This window comes from Spea bombifrons, chromosome 5 (assembly GCF_027358695.1).
Source record: "Spea bombifrons isolate aSpeBom1 chromosome 5, aSpeBom1.2.pri, whole genome shotgun sequence".
NCBI lineage: Eukaryota > Metazoa > Chordata > Amphibia > Anura > Pelobatidae > Spea > Spea bombifrons.
Genome location: NC_071091.1, coordinates 12,938,105 through 12,960,443, shown reverse-complemented (window position 1 = coordinate 12,960,443; position 22,339 = coordinate 12,938,105). Strand labels below are relative to the sequence as shown.

The following is a 22,339-nucleotide window of genomic DNA, read 5'->3' as shown; positions in this document are numbered from 1 at the left end:
AAAGACAGGTGCGCATGCGCATTCGCGTCTACAAACTACTGGTTAGCTAGCTATGGAAAGACATACAGATAGATGCAGGAATATAAAGAGACGGCTGAGAGAGGGAGTGAGAGAGAAGAGAGAGATGGAATATCTTTATAATATACTTATTAAAATACCCGATGAGAAGACAAAACAGTTAACGCACCATCCCTGAGAAGCATGTCATCAATCCTTGTCGAAAATGTAATGCGCGTTTTACATGAAATGATCGGTTTCCAGTTAAATGAAGGCTTTTGTTTTTTTTTTAAATACAAAATGTATCAGTGATTGTAGACGAAATGCACAGGATAAATAGATCCAAACTGATCCAATCAAGAGTTCGTGAAACCCCACAATCCGTCTACCGTTTTATGGCCAAGGTGAACTATTTACAACTTAATAATAACTTATTTCGTGACAGTGAGATTTCCTGGCAATACTATGTTTTTTCTTTCTTTCTACGATTTCATGTCTAAACAAAAACAGAGTTTAGATTTCATTCTTTATAGCACAGAGTCCTCAGATGGATGGGTTGCCATTGAATTTTGGGTGAACTTTAGGAGTGTCCAGAAGAAACGTCCAGAATAGGTCCACTGTCGGGCACGCATAGGGGGATCATTTTCTCGAATTTCGTTCCTATACGGTCCTATACGTTTTGTGCATGTAATCACCATCAGAGCCGTATATTTTACATATTATATTCATACATATATTTAGCATCACAGAGGTCTGATTAATATATGTTCTTTCAACAGCAGAACATACATGATCTGTGGGGAGGGGCATGGAATCAGATGTGGGTATAAAACGAGTAAGTCATCACAGAGATCTGATTAACATGTGTTCTTTCAGCAGCAGAACATACATAATCTGGGGGGCATGAAATCAGATGGGGGTATATCACTTCAATTGCGTTAGGATTACACGTTTTACATTGCCTGTCCACCCCCCAAGTGACGGCAAGGTCGAGCTGGGGTTAACAAACACGACGGCTTTACAACGACCTGCCTCCAAGGGGTTAATTCGCAGCACAGGCTTCTGCACTACTCTCCCGGTTCGTTTGCATAGAACGGCCCGGGGAAGTGATCACAGCCGGGGACAGACGAGATATCCCAACGCCTCCTTCTTCCTGTCCCTGCTGCTGGTTCAGGCTCCCGCAGCTGTCAGGGTCCCCGGGCCTGTCTGTGCCCGGCGGCATCTCCCAGCTTCGCGACTGCCCCGGTTTGTTGCCCTGCGTGGGATGTTAGAGACAGTCAGTCTCTGCTTTATGTTGTGGGCTACACGTTTTTTCACTTACCCTGCAGCACTGCGGCCATAATGAAACCCGGGTGCTTATTCCTCCCCGGTACAACGCATTAACTTGCCTTTATGGTAACCGTGAATAACCTGGGGACCTGCCTGCCACCTGCGGGGGCAAAACACTATCATTTAGCAGGTGCTAATTGTCCTGATGTCCCTCCCGTCTAGGTTGCAGGTGTAATATCTATTGGTCTCTCCACCCTCACTCTTTCTCCAGCACCCTCCTGTTATCCAAATCCACTCATCCTCCATCACCACCAGGTAAATAACAAACACCCTCAACCCCATCTACATGCCGTAACGTATTCACGGCAAAACTCAAGTTACTTGTTTATAACAGCATTGTCATTGCCAGGCTGCTTATAAACCGACTTGCCAATTCCAATGACGTGAGGTTAACTCCTGACATTTCACCGCATGTTATCCAAGGCCGACGCACATTGTGCCGTCCTTCATTAATGCCCCGTGTCCCCCCTTGGATGTGAGTTGGCCCTCACTGCCCCCCTTGTGCCTGTCAGTCATATTGCCTGTGAGTGGAGTGTCCCTCCTATTCACTGTGAGCACAGCAAACACTCAGGGGTAAGTTCCTCTATGACAGTATAATAAATGTTTGGTTTCATAGCAGCATATTGGGGGAACCCACAGCAGGCCAGTGATGATAATACCGAATTCTGCATTATTATATAATACAAGGCACATGGATCAATTAATAACATATCAATATATATGTCCAGGAAACTGCCATATATGAATACTTATATATCCACAGTCCATAAAAGCAAACTAGAAAAATGATCTAATACAAGTTCTGTAAACAGGTAGAAGCCTGCATTGTTGGTGCTTGATGTAGATAGTTATTATTAATTATTAATAATAATAATATAGCACCCAAAATGTATATAGAGCTTCTTCCAGTGCATTCATTCAAAGGGTATGACAAAACTAGAATTCACAAACCAATTCATTCATAGGACACTACCTGAACAATTTATTCATATTCATTCATATTCACTTTATGCCTTAAACTCAGGTTTATAAAGTTGCTGTTTTTAAATTGTCATCTACAACTGGACACACAACTAGACTGTTTTCTTAATGCTTTCATGGACAATTGGCTGGGAGTGGGACACACAAATGTTTCATTAAGTTAAGTTATTCCTTTGTTATTATTGATTTTAAAACAGAGCCAGAATATTCCCTAATGCTGACCAAAAAATAAAATTTTATTAGATTCTAGTGTTTAGAATACTATGTTTAATACTATGCACACATTGTCAACCATTAACACACTCACACTATAAAGCAGTGTATTATAAAATATTCTGCAGATTTTACCATATTCCATGAGTAATGAATTTAAAAACTGATGCTATGAGATTTTTACACATTAAATTAATTCTGATTTTAAAAACTGAGTCTCTCATCTGTCCTAAAATATTAAAATAAATGCATGTTTCACAAATGAAAACTTTCTTTGCTAAATGGTTGTTATAAAAACAAGTAAGAAATTTGCACGATTACTTAACTACAGAATTCAGACTAAGGGTGCTTTTATTGCGGTGTTTGTGGCTCATTAGTTCAATGGCACATATATTTTGGTCAAGCACTAGTTAATAAATACCCAGCCTTACTTTAGTAGCGCCCTACAAAATTATTATTCTTCCTAAACACACATATATAAGAATCACTGGCTTTGTGCTCAGGCCTGTTAAACATTATGGACTGAAAGAACCTACTCTTACTGAATTTTAGTTCACATATTACTGATTTTCACCTTAAATATAATTTTCGTAATCTATAGGACAGATTGTAGATCTGGCAAAAAATAAATTGACCATAGACAATAATATAAGGCTCTGAGAAAAAAAATAAAAAAATAATAATAATAGTAATAATAATAATAATAATAATAATAATAAATATAGATAGATATATATATACATACATAAACACAACCTGTTTTGCAGATATTTCAGTATAATAAATAATTTTGTAGATTGGGGATATCATTGCCCTTATGGAAGTTATGGAATAGATTTAACAAAAATAAGTTTGAAAGGAAAATCGGAACACTTACATTATTTCTCAGAATATTACCTAAAGGACCGCCATTTGTGGAAAAATAACAATACGAAAACATCTGGGAATTCAAATATTATTTCAGAAATACTAAGATAACTTGGGGAAAAAAATCAACTACATGCAATGGGGAAATCTTTGGTTCCTACTTTCTGTGTTAAGCCTGAGCAAATAGTTTGTACAAATTCATAATAAAACTTAGCTACAGTTAATTCTATGTAGCTGTATATTTATATATATATATATATGAAGCAAATGTTTATTTGTCCCTATTGTAAAAAAGAAAGAAAATGCAAAATGTGACCAATCTACAAATATGCCTCGTCTAGAAAAAACTCCCAACTCAATTTAGTTAAAGTAAATGATGCGCACTAACTGAGACATGAATTTATTTGAATGAATTATAACAGGTATTATAAGTAAATACTAGTATAAAATGTATATTGTGTTCTTATAAGTTATATTACATAACTTATTTTCTTTTAATGAAAAATATCTTACATTTGTTCTAATTTTACGGTCGCTGATACTAAATGTTTAGGCAAGTTATAAAAATGCATCCCTAAGTAGGCCTTAATATTTACTTGACCCTGTTGTAGCAAAGAAATAAAGGACAATATATGGCTGTCTTAATCTATCCCATTTACAGCCATTTCTTTTAAAACAGATACATTTTTGTCATTTTTTGTTTGCAGGAAACACTGTTACAATTCATCCATTTAAATAAAATCTTAAAAGTCACATAGAACCTACAATTATATATATATATATATATATATATATATATATATAATGTGTGTATGTGATCTATATGTGTCTGTACCAGTAGTACCCTTTATACACTAATTAATTTGCAGTTTAAACTGGAGGAAAAGGACAAACCCTTGTCACAATTATTACCCTTACAATAATTTGCTTTTGAATATGCCAGGCCATGAAATCAATGGATTTCTTAAATCCCATAGAACCTGAATTTAAATGAAATTATACATTATTTATATTTAATATTATTTTATATGGATATATCTAGTTTAGTACTAAGTTGTATTATAATTTACACTTATTTGATACACTGAAAACCATCTCTAGCCATGCAGTATTCCTTTGCAGTCCACAAATTGCTAGGGTTTTTTCCCGTGGAAAAACACGCGGTGTGGAATGTGTTTTTATAACCCTTCACTACTTTGTAGATATTTTCTGAAACAGTTAATGTCCTTTGGAATAACTAATCCACTGCTGCCCTTTACCGAGACCTAGAGCTTCGGTATGACGGGATTTAATTAACATCAAGCAACTGTGCGATATAACGTCATTGAGCCAATTAGCGCAAATATGACGCACTAAAGTGTTTACAGCGTGATTAAGATAAAATTGGACCCTGGTATAGGGAACTGTGGTTGTTGCAGTCTGTCAGGGCCGAGAGTCATGGGAGTTGCAACTCAGTAAAATCTATAGGGTCACAGTTTCCCAGGGATTCACGTTTATTTAATATCACATGTTTTATAAAGAGCTAATGGCCCATAAATATTATGTTTAGCACAATAAGAGGCCCATTGTTCTGAATGCCAAAAATGAGTATAAATGACAGGCCGCTCTGAGTGATCTGCTGAATGGCAGCGCGTGAAGGGAACTCGCACGGGCCGTTCACTCGTTTTATTGTAACTTTTTACACTAAATTACGAGTCCGGTGATTTTATCGGTGTTAACTGCGTCATTTCGCACATTTCTCCCACCTCGGCAGACAGAAAAGCCCGCTCTGCCCGCCTGACGTCACCGCCTCCGTGACCTCACCGCTAAACGCTCGACTCGCCTTCCACTGTTGCCACAGCGACCGACACGCAGCCCCCTCCCTCTTGGCCCTGAAGCCTTGGGTCAGCCCATCTCAAGCTGTAGGCGGGGGTGAGCAAAAGGTGAACTGCGGTGACGTCTGGGTGGCCTGCTCTACACGTGTCTCTGAACTCCCCCCCCCTCATTACAAAGCCCGTGGGAAAGTCCGCTTCCGGTAATGTTGCCATAGAGACGGGTACACTGAGTTAGGCGCTAGTGGTACGGCATCCTAGAGACGAACAGCGGTTTCACAGACGAAGTAGCGGCAGACAACTCTAGGGCTATCGCCGACCACAAGCGCCATGAGCCAGCGACAGGTCCTGCAAGGTATATCCCCTATATTTATATATATTCATACGCTCTTAAAAAATACACTTCGTATATATTTATTTATACTAAAATATATAGCTCTTTGTAATGCAATAATGCATAAAGTATTAGTATTTTTAGGCTTTTTATGAACAACCATTTAACATATATTTCCTTTCTACAATTAAACATGAATTGTGTTGTTAAAATCTATATATGATATATATATATCTATATATATATATATATATATATATATGTATATATGTCGCTTCCTATAGTTACTGGATCACATAACAAAAACTTTAGATTCAGAATGTAGTTTTGAAATGTGAGATATTTACCGGGTTATCGCGTATGTCTTATACCGGTAATATCTTTGTGCATACGGAGTGTTAATGTAATACAGATGGGCTGTGTGATAATATGATTTATTAAGGTGCCATAGCCCCAGTGATTGGGAGGTGTAAACTTGACACGTTTCGAGCTTAATCGTAATATAAAACTTGTCGTGTATATATATATATATATATATATATATATATATATACATATATATATATATATACATATATTACGTGAAATATGTACTGTCCTATAGTTAAAAAACCCAGGAATGTAGGTATAGTTTCTGATCGAGTGCAACCAACCTGTACCCGTGTATTTAGTGCTGCTAAGGACATGGGGTGACCATGGTTACGCAGGCACTCAATACACACCCTGTAGGAGTGAAGGCAGGCGCAAGCATTTCACCGAACAACAACACAGAGTAACAGGCAGTATACTGATTACTTATTGGGTTTAGATAAACTACGGTATTTGGATCGTTTTTTTTTCTCCTCCAATTTTTTATTGGATTTTAAATTTTCAGTCGGGGCCACATAACCTGGGCCTTAATTAATATAGCAAATAAAAAAACAAACACTCATGGAGTCGCACTCACACAGGACATTCTCAAATGTAAAATACTTTGGGAGCTGCAACCATCATGATATCACGCTCTGGGGGGGTGCCAACTCCATTCATCATGGCAAAATGAAAGGATAAAGATTGTGACCCTCACCAGGTTGTTAAAAACAGTGGAGCCATAGCAAAAGTCTTCTTATAGGTGTTTTATTACAGACTTCGAAAACGACAGATTATAAGAGAGGAACCCTTAATAAGACAGACGTTCTTACTATTATGATTATTATAGGACAGCAGCCTGCCGCATCCTATCCCACTAGACGGGTCGCGTAGAGCTAATAGCATCAATACAGATCAAACTGTCATTTCCTGGGAGGGGGTAGGGTGGTTGTGTCCAACCTGCGGCCCTCCAGCTGCTGCAGGACTACGTCTCCCATAATGCTCTTTCAGCTAAGGGGCTGGCAGAGGAGTATGGGATATGTAGTCCTGCAGCAGCTGGAGGGCCACAGGTTGGACACCCTTGTGGTAGGGTTTAAACTAACAGGCCAGTGAGAATTTGACTGGAGGAAAGCAACTTACACTTATACAAGCAAATTAGATTATAGTTACTTATTACCAAAACAGCGCTGGCATTCTGATGGAGAAGGAGCTGTGTCACCCTGTTGAGAGCCATCGCTGGGGTTATACGGGCTTAAGGTCTGCTCTTCCTCAATGATCTTCAGCGTGTACTGAGGTGTAAAGCAGGCCGAGACACACAGCTGAGGTGGAGTTGATGTACTTAACGTGACGATAAACTTTATATCCTTACGAAAATGGTTAGGCATACCTTATATAAAAAGTAAGGTTTTCACAATTGTTATCTTTGATTAAGAAACTGTATTATTACCAGACCTGGGAACTCGCTGGGTCTGATCCTGATTCTCAGGGTTCTTCCTCAATCTCACACAGTCTGAGACCGACTCCTTCCTATTCTGCACTGATGTGATCATATCTAAGAATGCCAGCTCCTGCGTTTGCTAGCAGTATGTTATGGTTGAAAGTTAAGTGTATCTTTAAATAATGCCAAGTTAAGGTTTCCACGACAACCAGTATTAGAGCCATTTGGCTAACACATTTGGCAACTCTCTACATAGAATCTTCAGGATGGGCTATTAAAGGGTTAATATTGCAAGAGTGCTGTGGTCAGCTCACTTTGAAAGCTCCCAGGTATGATTATTACTTTTCCGACGATCCCTTCCAGCTGCTGACTTTTGCTCTCCAACATTACGGGTGCTGGCAGTGCTCATATGCACCCCGCATAATTATCACATGCCTTAAGTCTCGGTATATGATAGAAATGCTTGTTTCTAGATGTTTCGCTCGCGGTACCAATACCTTTTGGGAGTGATTTGTGCTATAAAGCCTTTTATCTGTTTTATCCACAGTGTTTGAGCAGTATCAGAGGGCCAGAACCCAGTTTGTTCAAGCTGTTGCAGAGCTTGCCACAAGACCCCAAAACATCGAAACGTTACAGAATGCAGGTAAATGATTGGCAACTCTATTAGAGGGGATTAGAGATCGATATCCTTTAGCACACTCGGTTTTAAGGAAATGGGGCCATGTATGCGTAGAGTTAGCCCAAAGCAGCTACCTTATCCTGTATCACCGTGATGTAAAATAGCTGCTTTCATAGAACACGCCTTGACTAACTAATTCATCACTCAGGATTAGGAGATCAGTTATTCACTCGTCAATGCACCTCAGTCTGCCCTCGCTTCTGATGACCATGCTGTCTACCATTTGAAGGAAGATGGCGTCTTCCAAATCTAAAGCTGATATCCCATCCCTGTTCCACTTCTGCATTGCTTTTTATTAGAATTACATTTCTCCAGCAATAAATCTGTTTCAACAAGAATTATCTTGCTATCCATGAGTCAGACCTTCAGTGCTTATGACCAGCGTCACTTTGTGTACTTGGTATGAACTAGGTATGATACCTACGCCTCTATTTTTCTTCTAAACGTAAATAAATTTTTAAGACCTTATACTGTTGACTTTTTGTGTATCAGTATTAAGCCAAAAGTGATGACATCAAGCAGCACGATAAGGAACACGATGCCTATCTATCTATCTATCTATCTATCTATCTATCTATCTATCTATCTATCTATCTATCTATCTATCTATCTATCTATCTATCTATCTATCTATCTATCCTATCTCCCATCTATGCCATCGATAATATATTTTAATATTCTATAAACTAGAATACACGATACTGTACATTACATGTCATTTTCTATAGTGTCAGCAGATTAAAATAGGAATCTATACAAAATTAACAATAAACGTGAACACAGATAAGCCATGCTAGTACAGATGATGAAGGCCCTGTTTTCGTGAGCTTACTATTCAACACTTTAATGGGACTGTATCGCCTTCGTGATGCCCGATAAATCCATTTATATGCATATCACGAGAAAACAATAAAACATTGACATTCCCATCGGAGGACACATAAGAACTTCTTCGTTTTTATTCCCCTATAAAATGGCTTTGTTGCGTCCCTTTGTAGGTCTGTGCCCACAGCATGTTTAAATAGAGTGCCTTTTCTGCTTGTTTGTTTTTCCTCGGTTCCCTTTGATTTATAAATCAAACACATTTGGGATCCTACACGGAACATTCTTTCCCCAGAACGGATCTGAATATTGTCTTTCACCATTTTCTTTCACTGAGTTAGCACAACAAGAAAAGCCTCGGAGAAACGCTTCAGCGGCTTGCTGTGTAAATCATCTTTATTGTTCGCAAAGAAACAGACAAATGCAAAGATTTAGATTAAAACCACACATCCCGTTTATTAATATTGATCAAGAATTTGTTTCTCTTGGAAAGCATTTTGGATATTTTATCTTTTTTGGGTACTAAGTAGCTCACAGCCCTGCAGATTTGAAAGGGCAGAGGAGGGGTTATTTGGTTTATTTCCAGAACAGAGAGTATTGGCCTAGAATAGCGTTCATAGTTTTTTCTTAAACAGATTGAAGAGATCATAGTTCAGATGGATGGGGGTGGTACTAGAGGCAAAGAAACCTTGGTATTCCTTGACGAAGCCTGTATGCAGCAAGACTGTGTTTACAATTATCATGATATGTTGCTGATTCATTCACTTACCTTTAAATCTTTAGTATCATAATAACACGGCGAGGCATATATCCATCTGTGTATCGGTATACTTCATAAGTGGGTTTATTGTGTATCCTCTCCATGGTAATCCATATATTGAAGATTTTTGTGCCCCTCCTCCCACCAGAGGTCAGCCTTCACAGGGCCAGTCCAGGCGTGCCATGCAGGTGCCAAGCATGCCCAGGAGGGTTGCTGGGCCTAGCATTGCCCCTGCTCGCTTTCACCAGTCCAGACTTACCTCTGTGTTTAATGATGGTGGCCTGTGGCATGCGCAGAATCCAGGAGGAAGATGCTTAGCAAGTAGTGTTTATGATGCTGATGATGCCTTTCTCTGTATAGTTTCACTTACATCAATCTCGAAGTTAACATGTCCCAACAACCACTCGGCATAGCATGGATCTCATGGATTTCATATAAAGGGACAGGCAAAATCCAAGAGTGTGTTTTATCTGACTCCTGATTGGTGCAGCCGCTTGACTAGGCTGTATTAACCATTTCTGCGTGCCACAGCAGACTTTAATGGAACCGTAAGGTTTTTTTTTTCCCACAATTCTCCGTTTAATAAAAAATATGACCGTAAGGTTTTTTTCTGGCACATTAGGTGATACAAATTAGCAATTTTCTCATATGTTCCTTATTACCAGACCTCTGGTATAAAAATACTAAAGTCAGATGAAGTCACGTTACTGCGGCGCGTGTTCACAACCTGCACATATTTGAAGTTCCGTCTTCCCTTGGGCTGTGAGATTAGAGTGTTGGAATTTCAGTTATCAGCATGTCTGTTATTCTTTTTGGTGGGTCTGGATCTCTCCTTTCCAATATTATCCCTGAAAACCTTGGTGTATTCCCAGCCACTCACTTTAGCTGCTGCCCCTTTTCTGATTTGTTTTGTTCATATAGGCAGTTGGGATATTATTATTCAGTCTCCGGTTGTTATATTATCTTATCCCCTGCTGAGCCCAAGAAAAAAGGCCCCTGGGTAAAAAGCTACTTCCATGTCCAAGACTTAAATTTCATTTCATGAGATCAACCCCTGCCTAACAAATACCCCAAAATATTTTATCGCTGTCTCTGAGACGGGCATCAGAGGAAGGAACCTGACAGCATGAAAAATCGTGCCTATTGTTTGTATGAGAATCCACACCAGGGTTTTCAAGCAATTACAAAGTAGTTGCTTCCTTACAGAAGAGATCAGTATGTCTATGAAAATAATTCAGATGGCGAGCTCTCTGAGAAGGGAAAATAAGAGACGGTTTAGCCATTTTCTCCAAGTGGAGAATATATAAATATATATAATAAAAACAAAATGTCATTTAGAATGTGAAGACAGAGATCTTGGCTGAATTTATTTAATATAATGTGTGGAAGTCAACGGCTTTCTTATATGTGCATCATACAAGGACCATCTGCAGGGATGGAATACCTGAAGATTCTTGGTTTAAATAGTTGGTTACTTGGTGCTGAGCATAATTACATCAATCTCGTTGTAGCCACGACACATGCTAATGGAAATGTGCCTATTGTGTCTAGAATGCACTGTCTAGATGGTGACAAATGGTGGAAGTGGCAAGGAGTGGTTCAGAACCTGTTGACTTGATTCAAGGACTGGTCTTAACCATAATTGGCTTTAATGGAGGTGAATAATGCTTGGTTTGCAGTTCAATGGTTTATGTAAAATCAAATCCTCAAGCATAGAAATTAGATGACCAAGAATGACAATTTTGGTGGATGAAACCAACAAAAAAGGGAATTTAAAGTTAAGTAGGAGTTTAGTTCCTCAATGAAGATTGGGTTAATTCTGATGGCAGGCAACCAGGCAAAGACCCTCTAAGCTACCACTGTTAAAAAACTTTAAGAATTACCCTTTTGCAATGTTGGCACGGAAAAATGTTTTAAAAAAACCCTTGCAATGCTGAAACCTTTTTTCTTTGTACAATATATGAAATGCAGCAATTATTAATGTATTAATTATTACAATCACTAGGAATTTCATTTATTTATTTTTTTGTTGTCCAGACTGCCCTTTAGTCTGGGGTCTGCACTCATTCTTTTCAGTACTGTAATAGAGGTGCCGCCAGTGGCTCATTGGCATCAAATCTCATTCATATTTTAAGAATCAGCCCGATAGAATGATGTTCTTTTCTGAGAGAAAAGGTCTCTTCATTCGTCTGACTGTGTGGCCAGCATACTTTCATCATACTTTCATCATACCATATGGATAACATTCACTGATAGGGTTTGGGGGCTATTGTTCTTACTTAATACCTTTATAATATATCTAACCTGATGGGACTCCAATTTACAAGGAGGTACTTGGTCATGTTAAATTCTCAGATTATGGTTGGGAAGGATTGGATATTTCTCACATCTGTGTAGTTTGTATATAAATATATTAGACTGAGAGACTCTGTGAAGACAACAGTAAAAAATAGCAGATTATTTTCTTAGGTCTGATGTGTATCAATCAAGAAGAAAAACTTTGCCAATCTGTCTATATATTAGTTGTCTTATGTTCTTCTTCCCTTGCCGCCTCTGCTTCTAATAGTCATACTGAAGCTATAGTCATAGTTGTTGTTCCTTTGGCCCAATAGGGCATTCCTCACAGAACTGTTTGTTAGATTAGGCAAAAGTTAGGATCCTTAGGCTTCTTGAAGTTTTACTAATCAAGAAGGTCATGGCCCAGAACATGAGAATTAAAGCCCCAAGGTGTTCATACATGTGTGTAAGAAACATTGCTTAGCGCCTGTAAAATGTTCTACTTCACAGCTCTTCTGCAAATAGGGCGGTTCCCATCAGCTGGAAGCTTTCACTGCTCCACTCCAACTATGTATTATGCCTCATTAAGGTTTATGCTTTGCAGGCTTTCTCATACAGGAACTTGTAATATCTCAATGTGCGTACCCTTATGAAAGTCCTTTTTTGAGATACGTGTGTATATGAGACCTGGATAAAACATATGAACAATGCCGCAAATATAATTGATCGCACCTTGCGGCCCCGGGTTCCTCCCGGCGCTACGCCTGTCTGAGGGTCTCGCAACTCAAATATAATTGATCGCATATAAAGTAACAGGTATCTCTCACTAGCAAGGAGCTGTCACCACAGCGTACTGAAAAATACCAGACTAGACTCATGATGGGAAGCCAGTATAGAATTTAAATAGAAGTTCAGCCAGCGTACAAAGAGAAAAAGGACACTTGAGGAAATCCTGAGTTCGGTGTGGAAGGAAATCTAGGACTTGACAAACATTTGTTTGCAACAGAAGTAGTCAGCCATGCTTTCTGATCACTGCTGCTTTTATGGTGGTATATAATATATATAGATATACATACATACAATTTATGGACAAAAGTATTGGGACACCAGACCGTTACACCAACAGGGACTTTTAAGACATCACATTCTAAACACATAGACATTAATATGTAGATGGTCTCCCCTGTAGCTATAACAGCTTCCACTCTTCTGGGAGGGCTTTCATCCAGTAGAGCATCTGTGAGGTCACACACAATTCCAAAATAATGCCCCAGCGGGGACAAGGGTAAGTTACAACTAAAGACAAACCAATCCCGTTCCCAGGATCAAAAATACCCTTATAACCCCACCCTAAAACATAACATTAATGTATTTGTTAAAAGGTATAACCAAAAAAGATGTTTAAAAACACCAGTGTCACCAGTCCTACCATGAAAGGTATACGTCTCTGTAACATGAGGGCATATGCCCACAGTCGTATAACACTAGTAATATCAAATCATATATACTGTTGATGGCTGCAGTCCTAACAACAGAAATAATTGAATTATGACCAGTGACATATAATGGCCCAGACCTCTGATGAAGGTTATACCTTTTAACAAATACATTAATAAAAGTTATGTTTTAGGGTGGGGTAATAAGGGTATTTTTGATCCCGGGAACGGGATTGGTTTATCTGTGAGGTCAGGCACTGATGTTGAATGGGAAGACCTGGCTCACAATCTCTGTTTGAGTTCTTTACCTAACGTATCAGTTTGTCTTTGTCAATTTTAGTTTTCTCACACTCTTCTAATGTATGGACTGTAAGAAGCGCTGTGTACATTTTTGCCACTTTACGAACACAAGATTGTAAGCTCGTTTGAGCAGGGCCCTCCTCACCTGTTGTCTCTGTAAGTCAATTTGTTATGTTACATACTACTTGTTATGTCCCGTCTACCCATTGTACAGCGCTACAGAATTTGATGGCACTATATAAAACGATAAATAATAATTATTATAAAAATCAGTGATCTGTATTGTGTTAGTATTCAGGCAGCTTGTGCTGGCTGTTGAAACATGGTCTGTTATAGGACACAGTAACAGTAAGGTTAACAAAATATATAAATCCATTGAGTTCAGCTTTTCCAAGATATCCATGATTGCACTGATTCAGATGAAGGCAGAAAGCCCTCTTTCGCTCATGCCAGCTTTGCAGAGAGAGGTGAAATTCTTTGCGACTTTAAGGGCAGTAAGATCAAAGCCGGTACCAACACTATTTAAATGAAGTACCAACGAGTGTCCTTCTTTCCGATGAAGAAAAAATAAAAGCTTCCGTGTTACTTGCAGTTGCCTCCTCCGCAGGCAGTTCAATATAGATCTCTAAAATCCCTCAAGTAGGATCTTGTTATCTGCCCTGTCCATGCGACACAGATTTTCACTGAACTGGCATTATGTACACGACAAATACGCATCATACTCCGTGATGAGAAAAATGTGAAGAAATGTAATTCAGACCTTATAAACAATATAAAGGGAAACTGTCATCTATTGAGATTAAAGGCAAAACTAACATAACGAAAAGCTTATAACGGCAGCCGAAGGGGAAGAGTAATTTAATGGGGATGTGTTATTCTCCAAATCCTGAGGACATGAAGCTAAGACGGCTGGTCCCATGGGCTACCCCTAAATTCCATGGAGAAACATGGAACTTGACAGCAAGAAAACATTCAGCCCATGTAGTCTGCCAATTTCTTTCTGCTGTAACAACCTCAAGCCTTTGATCCTTGGTCTTGTCTTATATTCAGCATAGCCTTCTGGTTATCCCACGCATACATCACAAGAGGGACAGTTCCAATGTTCAGCCACCGTCCTGGGCTATGGTGGCCATGGGCCTCTTAGAGAGAACAGAGGCTCTCCCCACTTATCCACAGCTCCCGCATGTTGCCATGTAGTGTAGCGGAGCACCGCAATATGACGTCTTATCCCAGCATTCTTTCAACATTTTTTGAGGTGGCTGGACATGTAAGGAAGGTTGATAGTCATCTCGTAGCCCTTAACAATGCCCTCAAGGAAGGTTTAATCCCTACATGTATATTAATTAATCCAACCTGTAAACACAATTACATGACTTCATTTAGCACTAAACTGTAAATGTACAATTTGGGAGCATGCCATTTATTCACTTTAAATGTATTCTATTCAATAACAAAGTATTGTTTTAACACAAACATATAGTATATTCTGTTATTATTAAGCTTGAACCTTTTACACATTGGCTGCTGGACCTGTTTTTATTAATTGAACAAAGCAAGAATTCAGTGAATACCATTCAAAAAACATCTATCCAGGGCATAAATATTGGGGATTCCGTCCTATTATATGGCCATATATTGCTTATCCCGCCACTATGCCCCAGGTTTGGCGAGTCCTATCTATTTTTTTCATGGCTATATTGTTACCAAGGAGCTGAATCAGTGGGACTGCTCTGCTTTTTAACCCAAAAGAGACCCTCAAGCAATTAAAATCCTTCACTGGCCACCATTAATGAGGCTCCTGTGTGTTTTATTGATTGCCTTTTATTTCTTTATTTTTCCGTCTGCAATACTGTTAGAAGAACAGAAGAGCGAGTTAAACATTTTCACCAACAGATTTATCTTGTTGCCCTCTGACAAACCAGAACTGTACAAGAGGAAAAGGTTAATATCCTGCAAATTACTTTCATATTTATTAGCGGCAAAGGGTTTAATGCCCTGCATCGTGATTTCACTTTGATTAGCAGCAAAGTTATTTTAGACCCTTTGTAATGTTCCTTCCACTTGATTACCATTAAAGCGGTTAATGCCCCGTAAACTTGATTTACAGTCCCCAAATCCAAATCACTACAAGTCAATCATTGTGATTTCAAACAAGTGTCTCGATTCAAGGTCTTTGGCTGATTAAAATGCAGCAAGCATAATTATAGCAGAGCTTTTATAGCGCAGGTAGAGGGCCTCACCTTTGAACATAAGGAATATACAGCGACATGGTCTTCAATAAGAAATGATGTCAATAATATATTCAGTGATGTCATATATATATATATATATTTGTGTGTTTAACTTAATACATACATTTGTACATATATGAGCAGACATATTAATAAACTCTTAAGTATTTCTTTAGTAAATATGTGTTGCGCAGCGTATTTATGTTTCTTCAGATCATGAGTATCATCAATCGGTTAATAATAATATCGGTTTATTAGCTGCTGATTTGCTTAATTCCGTGAGTGTGTCCTAAAAATTTCTTTAAGTCCGACTTTGAGAAAGGCATTGTATAAATACTGCTTGTTATAAGTTGAAGTTTTATATAGAGGAATTTAGTATTTAGATTTATTATTATTATTATTATTGTTGTTGCTTTTTTCCATCTTCTAAATTTTCTTATTTGTTAAGCATAGGCTTACGAAGAAAATCTATATTATTGACACCGTATCTTTTTGACGGATTTCATATGATCCCTTTAGCGATAACATATAATAATTATGCTGTTTACACATATATCAATTTAATAATATTTCAGCGATGTTGCTTAATATGTATTTGTGGATGTGACAAGAATCTCTACTGTATCTTCTGTATAATCACATCCAACGATCAGTCATGTTCAAATGAATAATGTGTTTTTGTGTTGCCGCTATTTGTAGCAATTTAGATTGTACGCCCTTTAATACTTCATTGTTAAGTTGTGTTGTTTTTTGTTGTATACTTTGGCAGCTAAATGTCTTTTTTGGCTTTGTAAATGTAAATCAGGCCCAGAATGATCAGCTCAATATGTAAAACCATTTTTTTCCCCTGAAAATGTGTTTTCTTCCCCTTATTTACCAGTTGAGTGATCTGTAAATAAGCAATCTGACATGACAGTGAGCCTTGTACTGTAATAACTGCGCGTCCCCAGTGCACGGAGAAATACAAAAGGAGCCTGATTATCTCGATTCACCTTGGGGAATAAGGGTCCGCGTGTCAGCGTGAGGAGAGCTATACATCTGTTTTAATGCAGGAAAAGCAGCAGGGAAGCAACAGACAGGATACCGGCTATTCTATCGAGTACTAGAGCTTCATACGCGATTACTCTGCCTGAAAGACAACAGTATTTTATATGCCTCCGAATATTAGAACTTAACATAAGACAGTTTATTTCGCCAAGTACCTGCCAACATCTGAAGCCTTGGTGACGTGTTTTTTATGGTATTATGGAAACAACGTAACCATCGCTTTTCATCTATTTTTTCAGCAGTATATGTCATGACGGTTTGGGTAGAAAAGCCTGGTTGGGGCGTCTTGCTCCACGCTCTGCTGTGTTGGCAGAAAGGGGCATTAGATGCCCCCCATAGCAACCCCCCAAAACCCCAAATAGTGGAGATGGTAATTAACTTATAGTTCCATGCATTGTTATCCAGGGGGTATTTATAAATATAGCAGCCCCATGTTATATGTGCTTAGTAGCTGTTATCCATGGACTGTTCATTAAGTTACGGTGGAATAGGACCTTCTACTGACGCTTAAGAGGCTTTATCACAGCCTCCATGTGTGTGTGTGTTTATGTTCCATGATGGCAAGTCCATATATGTATTATATATATCATCTATTGGGATATAAAAGGGTGAGCGGGATGCATACTGTGCTTGTGGAGCTTTTCCTTTGCGTATTATTTTGTAGACTGGGTGGCTCAGGTCTCATTCCCGTCACAGGACCAGGACATAGTATAGTATAATGGTATAGTAGGTTGAAAAAAGACTTCGGTCCATCAAGTTCAACCTTCCACACATACCTAGTTCTATAGTTGATCCAAAAGAAGGCAAAAAAAACTTGACTTCTGTTGTTCACCAAGAAATGTTCAGGAAATTATCAGAGGAGTTATTTTTTAAGCAGTTTACAGTTTAGAATCCTGACCCAAACAACATGAATTGAATGTTTATATCACATTTTATAAAAGTGTATATTCTCTGATTTAGAACGTTTTTAGCCTCCCCCCCTTAGCATCCTGATAACCAGCTCATAAAGGCACATATAAGATGCCAAAGAAACGTAATATTAAAACATGTTGAGGGCTACAGATACAGAAGAGACGCGTTGTCAGCTTTTGTGAGTTAATTGCCAATTTGTGATAAACCTGAATTTTAAAATTTTCTCAAAAAATTTGATAGAATAACTGTGCATTTCCATATTTACAATAATATGTGTGTGTATATATAATGTAATCATGTGGCCTAGTTTTTACATCTGTGCTAAATTCAGTGAGTGATACAAAGGAAAGATTCCAGTCCCGCAGTATGGACGCATCATCTGAAAGCTCAGATTGAAAGCACGATATAATGTAGTCTGTCTGCAGATTGGATTTTATGTGCAACACATGCTCTTAGTAATTAGCTGTGTCTTCGAGTGCAGAATCTTGGGAGACGGGGGCCGGTGACAATGGCGTGCGGCTTTGTGCTGATACTACATTGGACTCCAGCCGTGCCGTCTCCCTACTGGAGAATCGCACCGCACACTCTGCAAATTATTTTCCGGCCAACATCTATTGCAAAAAATGCAGCGGCGATTTCACTGCACATAAAAATACCGAGCCGTGTACCAGGAACATTTGTTCAATTGTGCATAAAATTGTACAAGTTGGGGCTTTACAGATAACAAAAATCACTCATTCCAGAACTCCCAAGCAGGCTGTTTAATTATTTATACACTTTTGTGAGAACAAAACTGTTCTGATATAATGGGTTGTTTGTTGTAAGCTACTGCAGTTAATACGATGTTGTGTTGTCCCCTGTAATACACATTAAATATTTCTTCCCCTTGTATCTTTATAAATATTTTTTCTCCCTTAACAATTATACAACACATTTTATCACCATACCTACCAACAACGTAAATGGTTAAAACTATATATATAATTTTAGGGAAAGCAAATGTGTGTGTTCCCGAGCTCAGGGACTGGCCGTACGGTGCCCCCTATTTCAGCACCACACAGGTCTCCGCTCTGCTTGAGTTGACACAAGATGCACAACAGTCTCGTGACCACATCCTCAACCCCACCATGCCAGTGTCAAAAGGACTTCGTGCACCGGATTGTGTTTATCTTACGCCTCAATTGAAGCATGCGCGGTAAAAACATCACTGTCCCCTTCACCATTTATACCGGCAATGTAAGCGTGTCACCGATATAAACCTGTATTTAAAAGGGGGGGGGGGGAAACATGCTCGTGTTCCTATCTACTTGTCTTTTCTCTATACAATTCTTATTTGATGTGACTTGAAGCTTGGATGAACTCTAGTATCCCTTGCTGCAAGAACTCATTTTTCTGTTGATAATCAAGCTATTTGGGTTCTTCTTTTTTTTTACCTTATGGCTTTGATAAAACAGCCACCATGCTGTTACCATCGCTGGTTGAGTTGCTTCCCAGTCTTGGTTTAATTAGGCTCTTGCAATGAGCAGTTAGTCGGCTAAATGTTGCTAAAAGTTAGGAACTAGATGGAAAGATCTTGAAGAGATGGCTACCTGGGCCCTGGTACCTGCCTTGCCCTGGTATTATATTATTTTTATGTGTGAATTGTGCAGCATTGCTACACTTTCCCTTTAAACATTACAGTGTCAAATGTAAGGGAGGGGTTAAGTACCATTTAAAAATTTTTTATATACTGATAAAAATATTAATTCAATTAGTAGTTTTATCCAATGCACATCTAAGAATATTTACCCTTTTTTGGAGCTAATGGCTCTGTAAAGAGTTAAAGTGTAGGCTGAGGGCAGAAGTTTGCTTGCAACGGAGGCCTTCAATAGGAACAGTTGTTTTAAACACGGCGGCGTTGCTTCTCTGTGAGCTGTTTCAGTCCACTGTGCACATTGTAACACTTTACAAGGGAAGTTGATCTATTGAGCGCCAAGGAAGAGAGAAGCGGCGCGGCCTGAGAAGCAGCTGTTCCTTTGAGCTATGTGGCAGTTGCTGAGTCTCTTTTACTTGTGCCATAGAAACATTCATGTTAGAGCCGTGCTCCAGAGTCGGATACAGAAGATTCCGAGAACTTGGATTCTGCACAGGACAATAAATCAACTTCTATTTAGATCCTTGAGAGATGTATTTTTGTTTGCAGTGTTGGTGTCCAACGAATGGAGTCTTAACATTACAGTCGGAAGTTGCGAGTGATTTAATTGATGTGGCAGATTCCCAGCTGAAGGCTGTAACTGATTCTTCAGGGATTGCAAGTTGAATTTTTGGCAAATTTGGGTTTCTGTGTCTAGTTTTAAACTTGAACAGTGACTTCCCTGGTAGAAAACAGCTAAGGGTTATTCAGCTATTTTATTTTTTTATGAAGCGTCGCTTCCTTGAGCTTGGAACAAGAGAAGCCTCAACATTACAATAATGCCTTGATGTCTGAATTTTGACCCATGACAACTATTATTCATGCTCGTAAACAATTAGCACCTCATTCTTTGATATTCTCCTTATCCCTGATAGCAGTTACAGAATCCCTCTGTATAGTTTACCCTTTATGTCTCACTCCCAAGAAAAAAACAAAAAAATAGAAATGCACTGATATGGAAAAACTGCTCATTGGCACGACATTGGACAACCCTGCCAGCGTTGAGTCATCGAGATCCCCCCCCCCTAACTCTTTCTACGTCAGACCAAAAACATTGATTGATGTGTCTGCTGGAGAAATCTAAAAAGTGATTCAGCATATGCTGGAGGTTTCTACATAACATTACGTTACATTTATTTATAAAGCACCAGCAGATTCCGCAGCGCTGTTTCAGTCACTAGAACAATGTATAAACACATACAATAACAAACTGGTGCAAAGGAGAAGAGGGCCCTGATCTTGCAAGCTTACAATCTACGTAAACAAAGCTAATAAAATTAAATATAAAACAAGTGCAATAGGCCAAAATTGGAGGCTATATCAATACAGCACTGAAGTAAAACAATACATTCTACAGTATAATAAAATAATGCAACTTTAGAACGGGAAAAGGGCTATTAAAAGCTCAGGACCAAGAACTCTATTTTCTAGCAATGGGTTAATCTTGGTTAATGATCTTAGAGGTCGCCAGAGTTCTTGATGGTTCAGCCAGGCTAGTTCCCTTTCTACCTTAACCATTTCTTAACTTAAAGGGACCACACAGATATCACATGCGTTAAAGTGGTAATGATGGCCCGAGTGTCCCTTTAAATATCTGTTATCTTGTTTTAAGGATAGTTTTCATACTCTGAACTTCCACCTCTTATCAAATCCATCAAAGCTCTGACTTTATGTCCTGTTTCATTCTTTGTTTTGTTTTGGTAATCTGTTCACAGATGATGTTAGATTTATGTTTTATATGCAATGTGAAATATTTCTTTGATTACTGACTCCAGTAGATCTAGTGAATTTATGCTCGTCATGTGACACGGCTTGTATTTTACTCGCTCTCTCCTGTTATTTAGGCGTTATGGCTTTGCTGCGGCCTCTTCTCTTGGACGTGGTCCCAACTATCCAGCAGACCTCTGCTTTGGCTCTCGGGAGGCTAGCCAATTATAATGATGATCTGGCAGAAGCGGTTGTTAAAGGAGACATTCTTCCCCAGCTTGTGTATTCTCTGGAAGAACAGAACGTAAGAAAATTATGTATATTAGATTATGTGTCATTTTATTGAAGGCATTTTTTATTACTTTGTAAAGCAAGAAGATGTAGCTCTAGTGGTTTGTGAATCTCATACAATGTAACTAGTTTTCATAATCAATTTTTACCAACTGCTAGTTGGTTTCAATCCTCTGCTAGCCTATCTGTTAAAATCATATCCCAGTTTGTTCTAGCTTCTCGTCTTTACAGTAAACTCCCATTGCCTGATATGTCAGTGTGCTCCAATCAGCAGAATTACTTATGTGCTTTTCACTTTAATTATGGCTTATATATAAAAGTATTTGCATCATGCACCTGGAAAGAGACTGCAAAGCACAGGCAGGAACAGAGGTATAAAAGAAACACAGAAATGATACAGTGCGGCTCTTTGCTCTTCTGTGTTTTGGGAGGCAATTGGAATGTTGAATATCTTCCCTTGGGTTGTTATTTTAATCAAATTAGGGTGCAATAACATTACAATAAAAAAAAATCTAAAGTATGCCATAGTGAACAGATGTTCATTTTCACATCAATGTGTTCAAATGCATGGTGGACTTTGTAAATGTTATATCTGTAGCAACTGAGTGTGTTCATCTGATCCTATATAGTTAACTTGGTGTATTATAGCATCTCCTCAAGCTGGCTTTGCATTCTGCTTAGAATTTAGTCCCACTGTTCTAAAGCTTTCTACTCTAAAGTACCTGCTAGTGAGGGAAGGAAGAGAGTTTTACATTGGAGTAACTGGTTTACACTAAAGATCTTGGGGTACCCCATGGACTAACCAGAGGTAGCACAGGAGATACACTTGCCACAGGTTGAGAAGCACTGACAGTTCTGTACAGAGTTATCACCTCCCTCTATCCTTT

The 22,339-nt window shown here is 38.7% G+C and overlaps 1 protein-coding gene across 1 annotated transcript in view; it reads left to right on the top strand.

The window, feature by feature from the left end:
* Positions 1-5,427: 5,427 nt before the first annotated feature.
* SPAG6 (sperm associated antigen 6) overlaps positions 5,428-22,339 on the top strand; it is a 55,987-nt gene continuing 39,075 nt past the window's right edge. Inside the window, exons 1-3 of the mRNA XM_053467621.1 lie at positions 5,428-5,553; positions 7,866-7,961; positions 21,299-21,465. Coding sequence (XP_053323596.1) covers positions 5,529-5,553; positions 7,866-7,961; positions 21,299-21,465 — 288 coding nt within the window. The 5' untranslated portion in view covers positions 5,428-5,528. The remainder of the gene's footprint in view (positions 5,554-7,865; positions 7,962-21,298; positions 21,466-22,339) is intronic.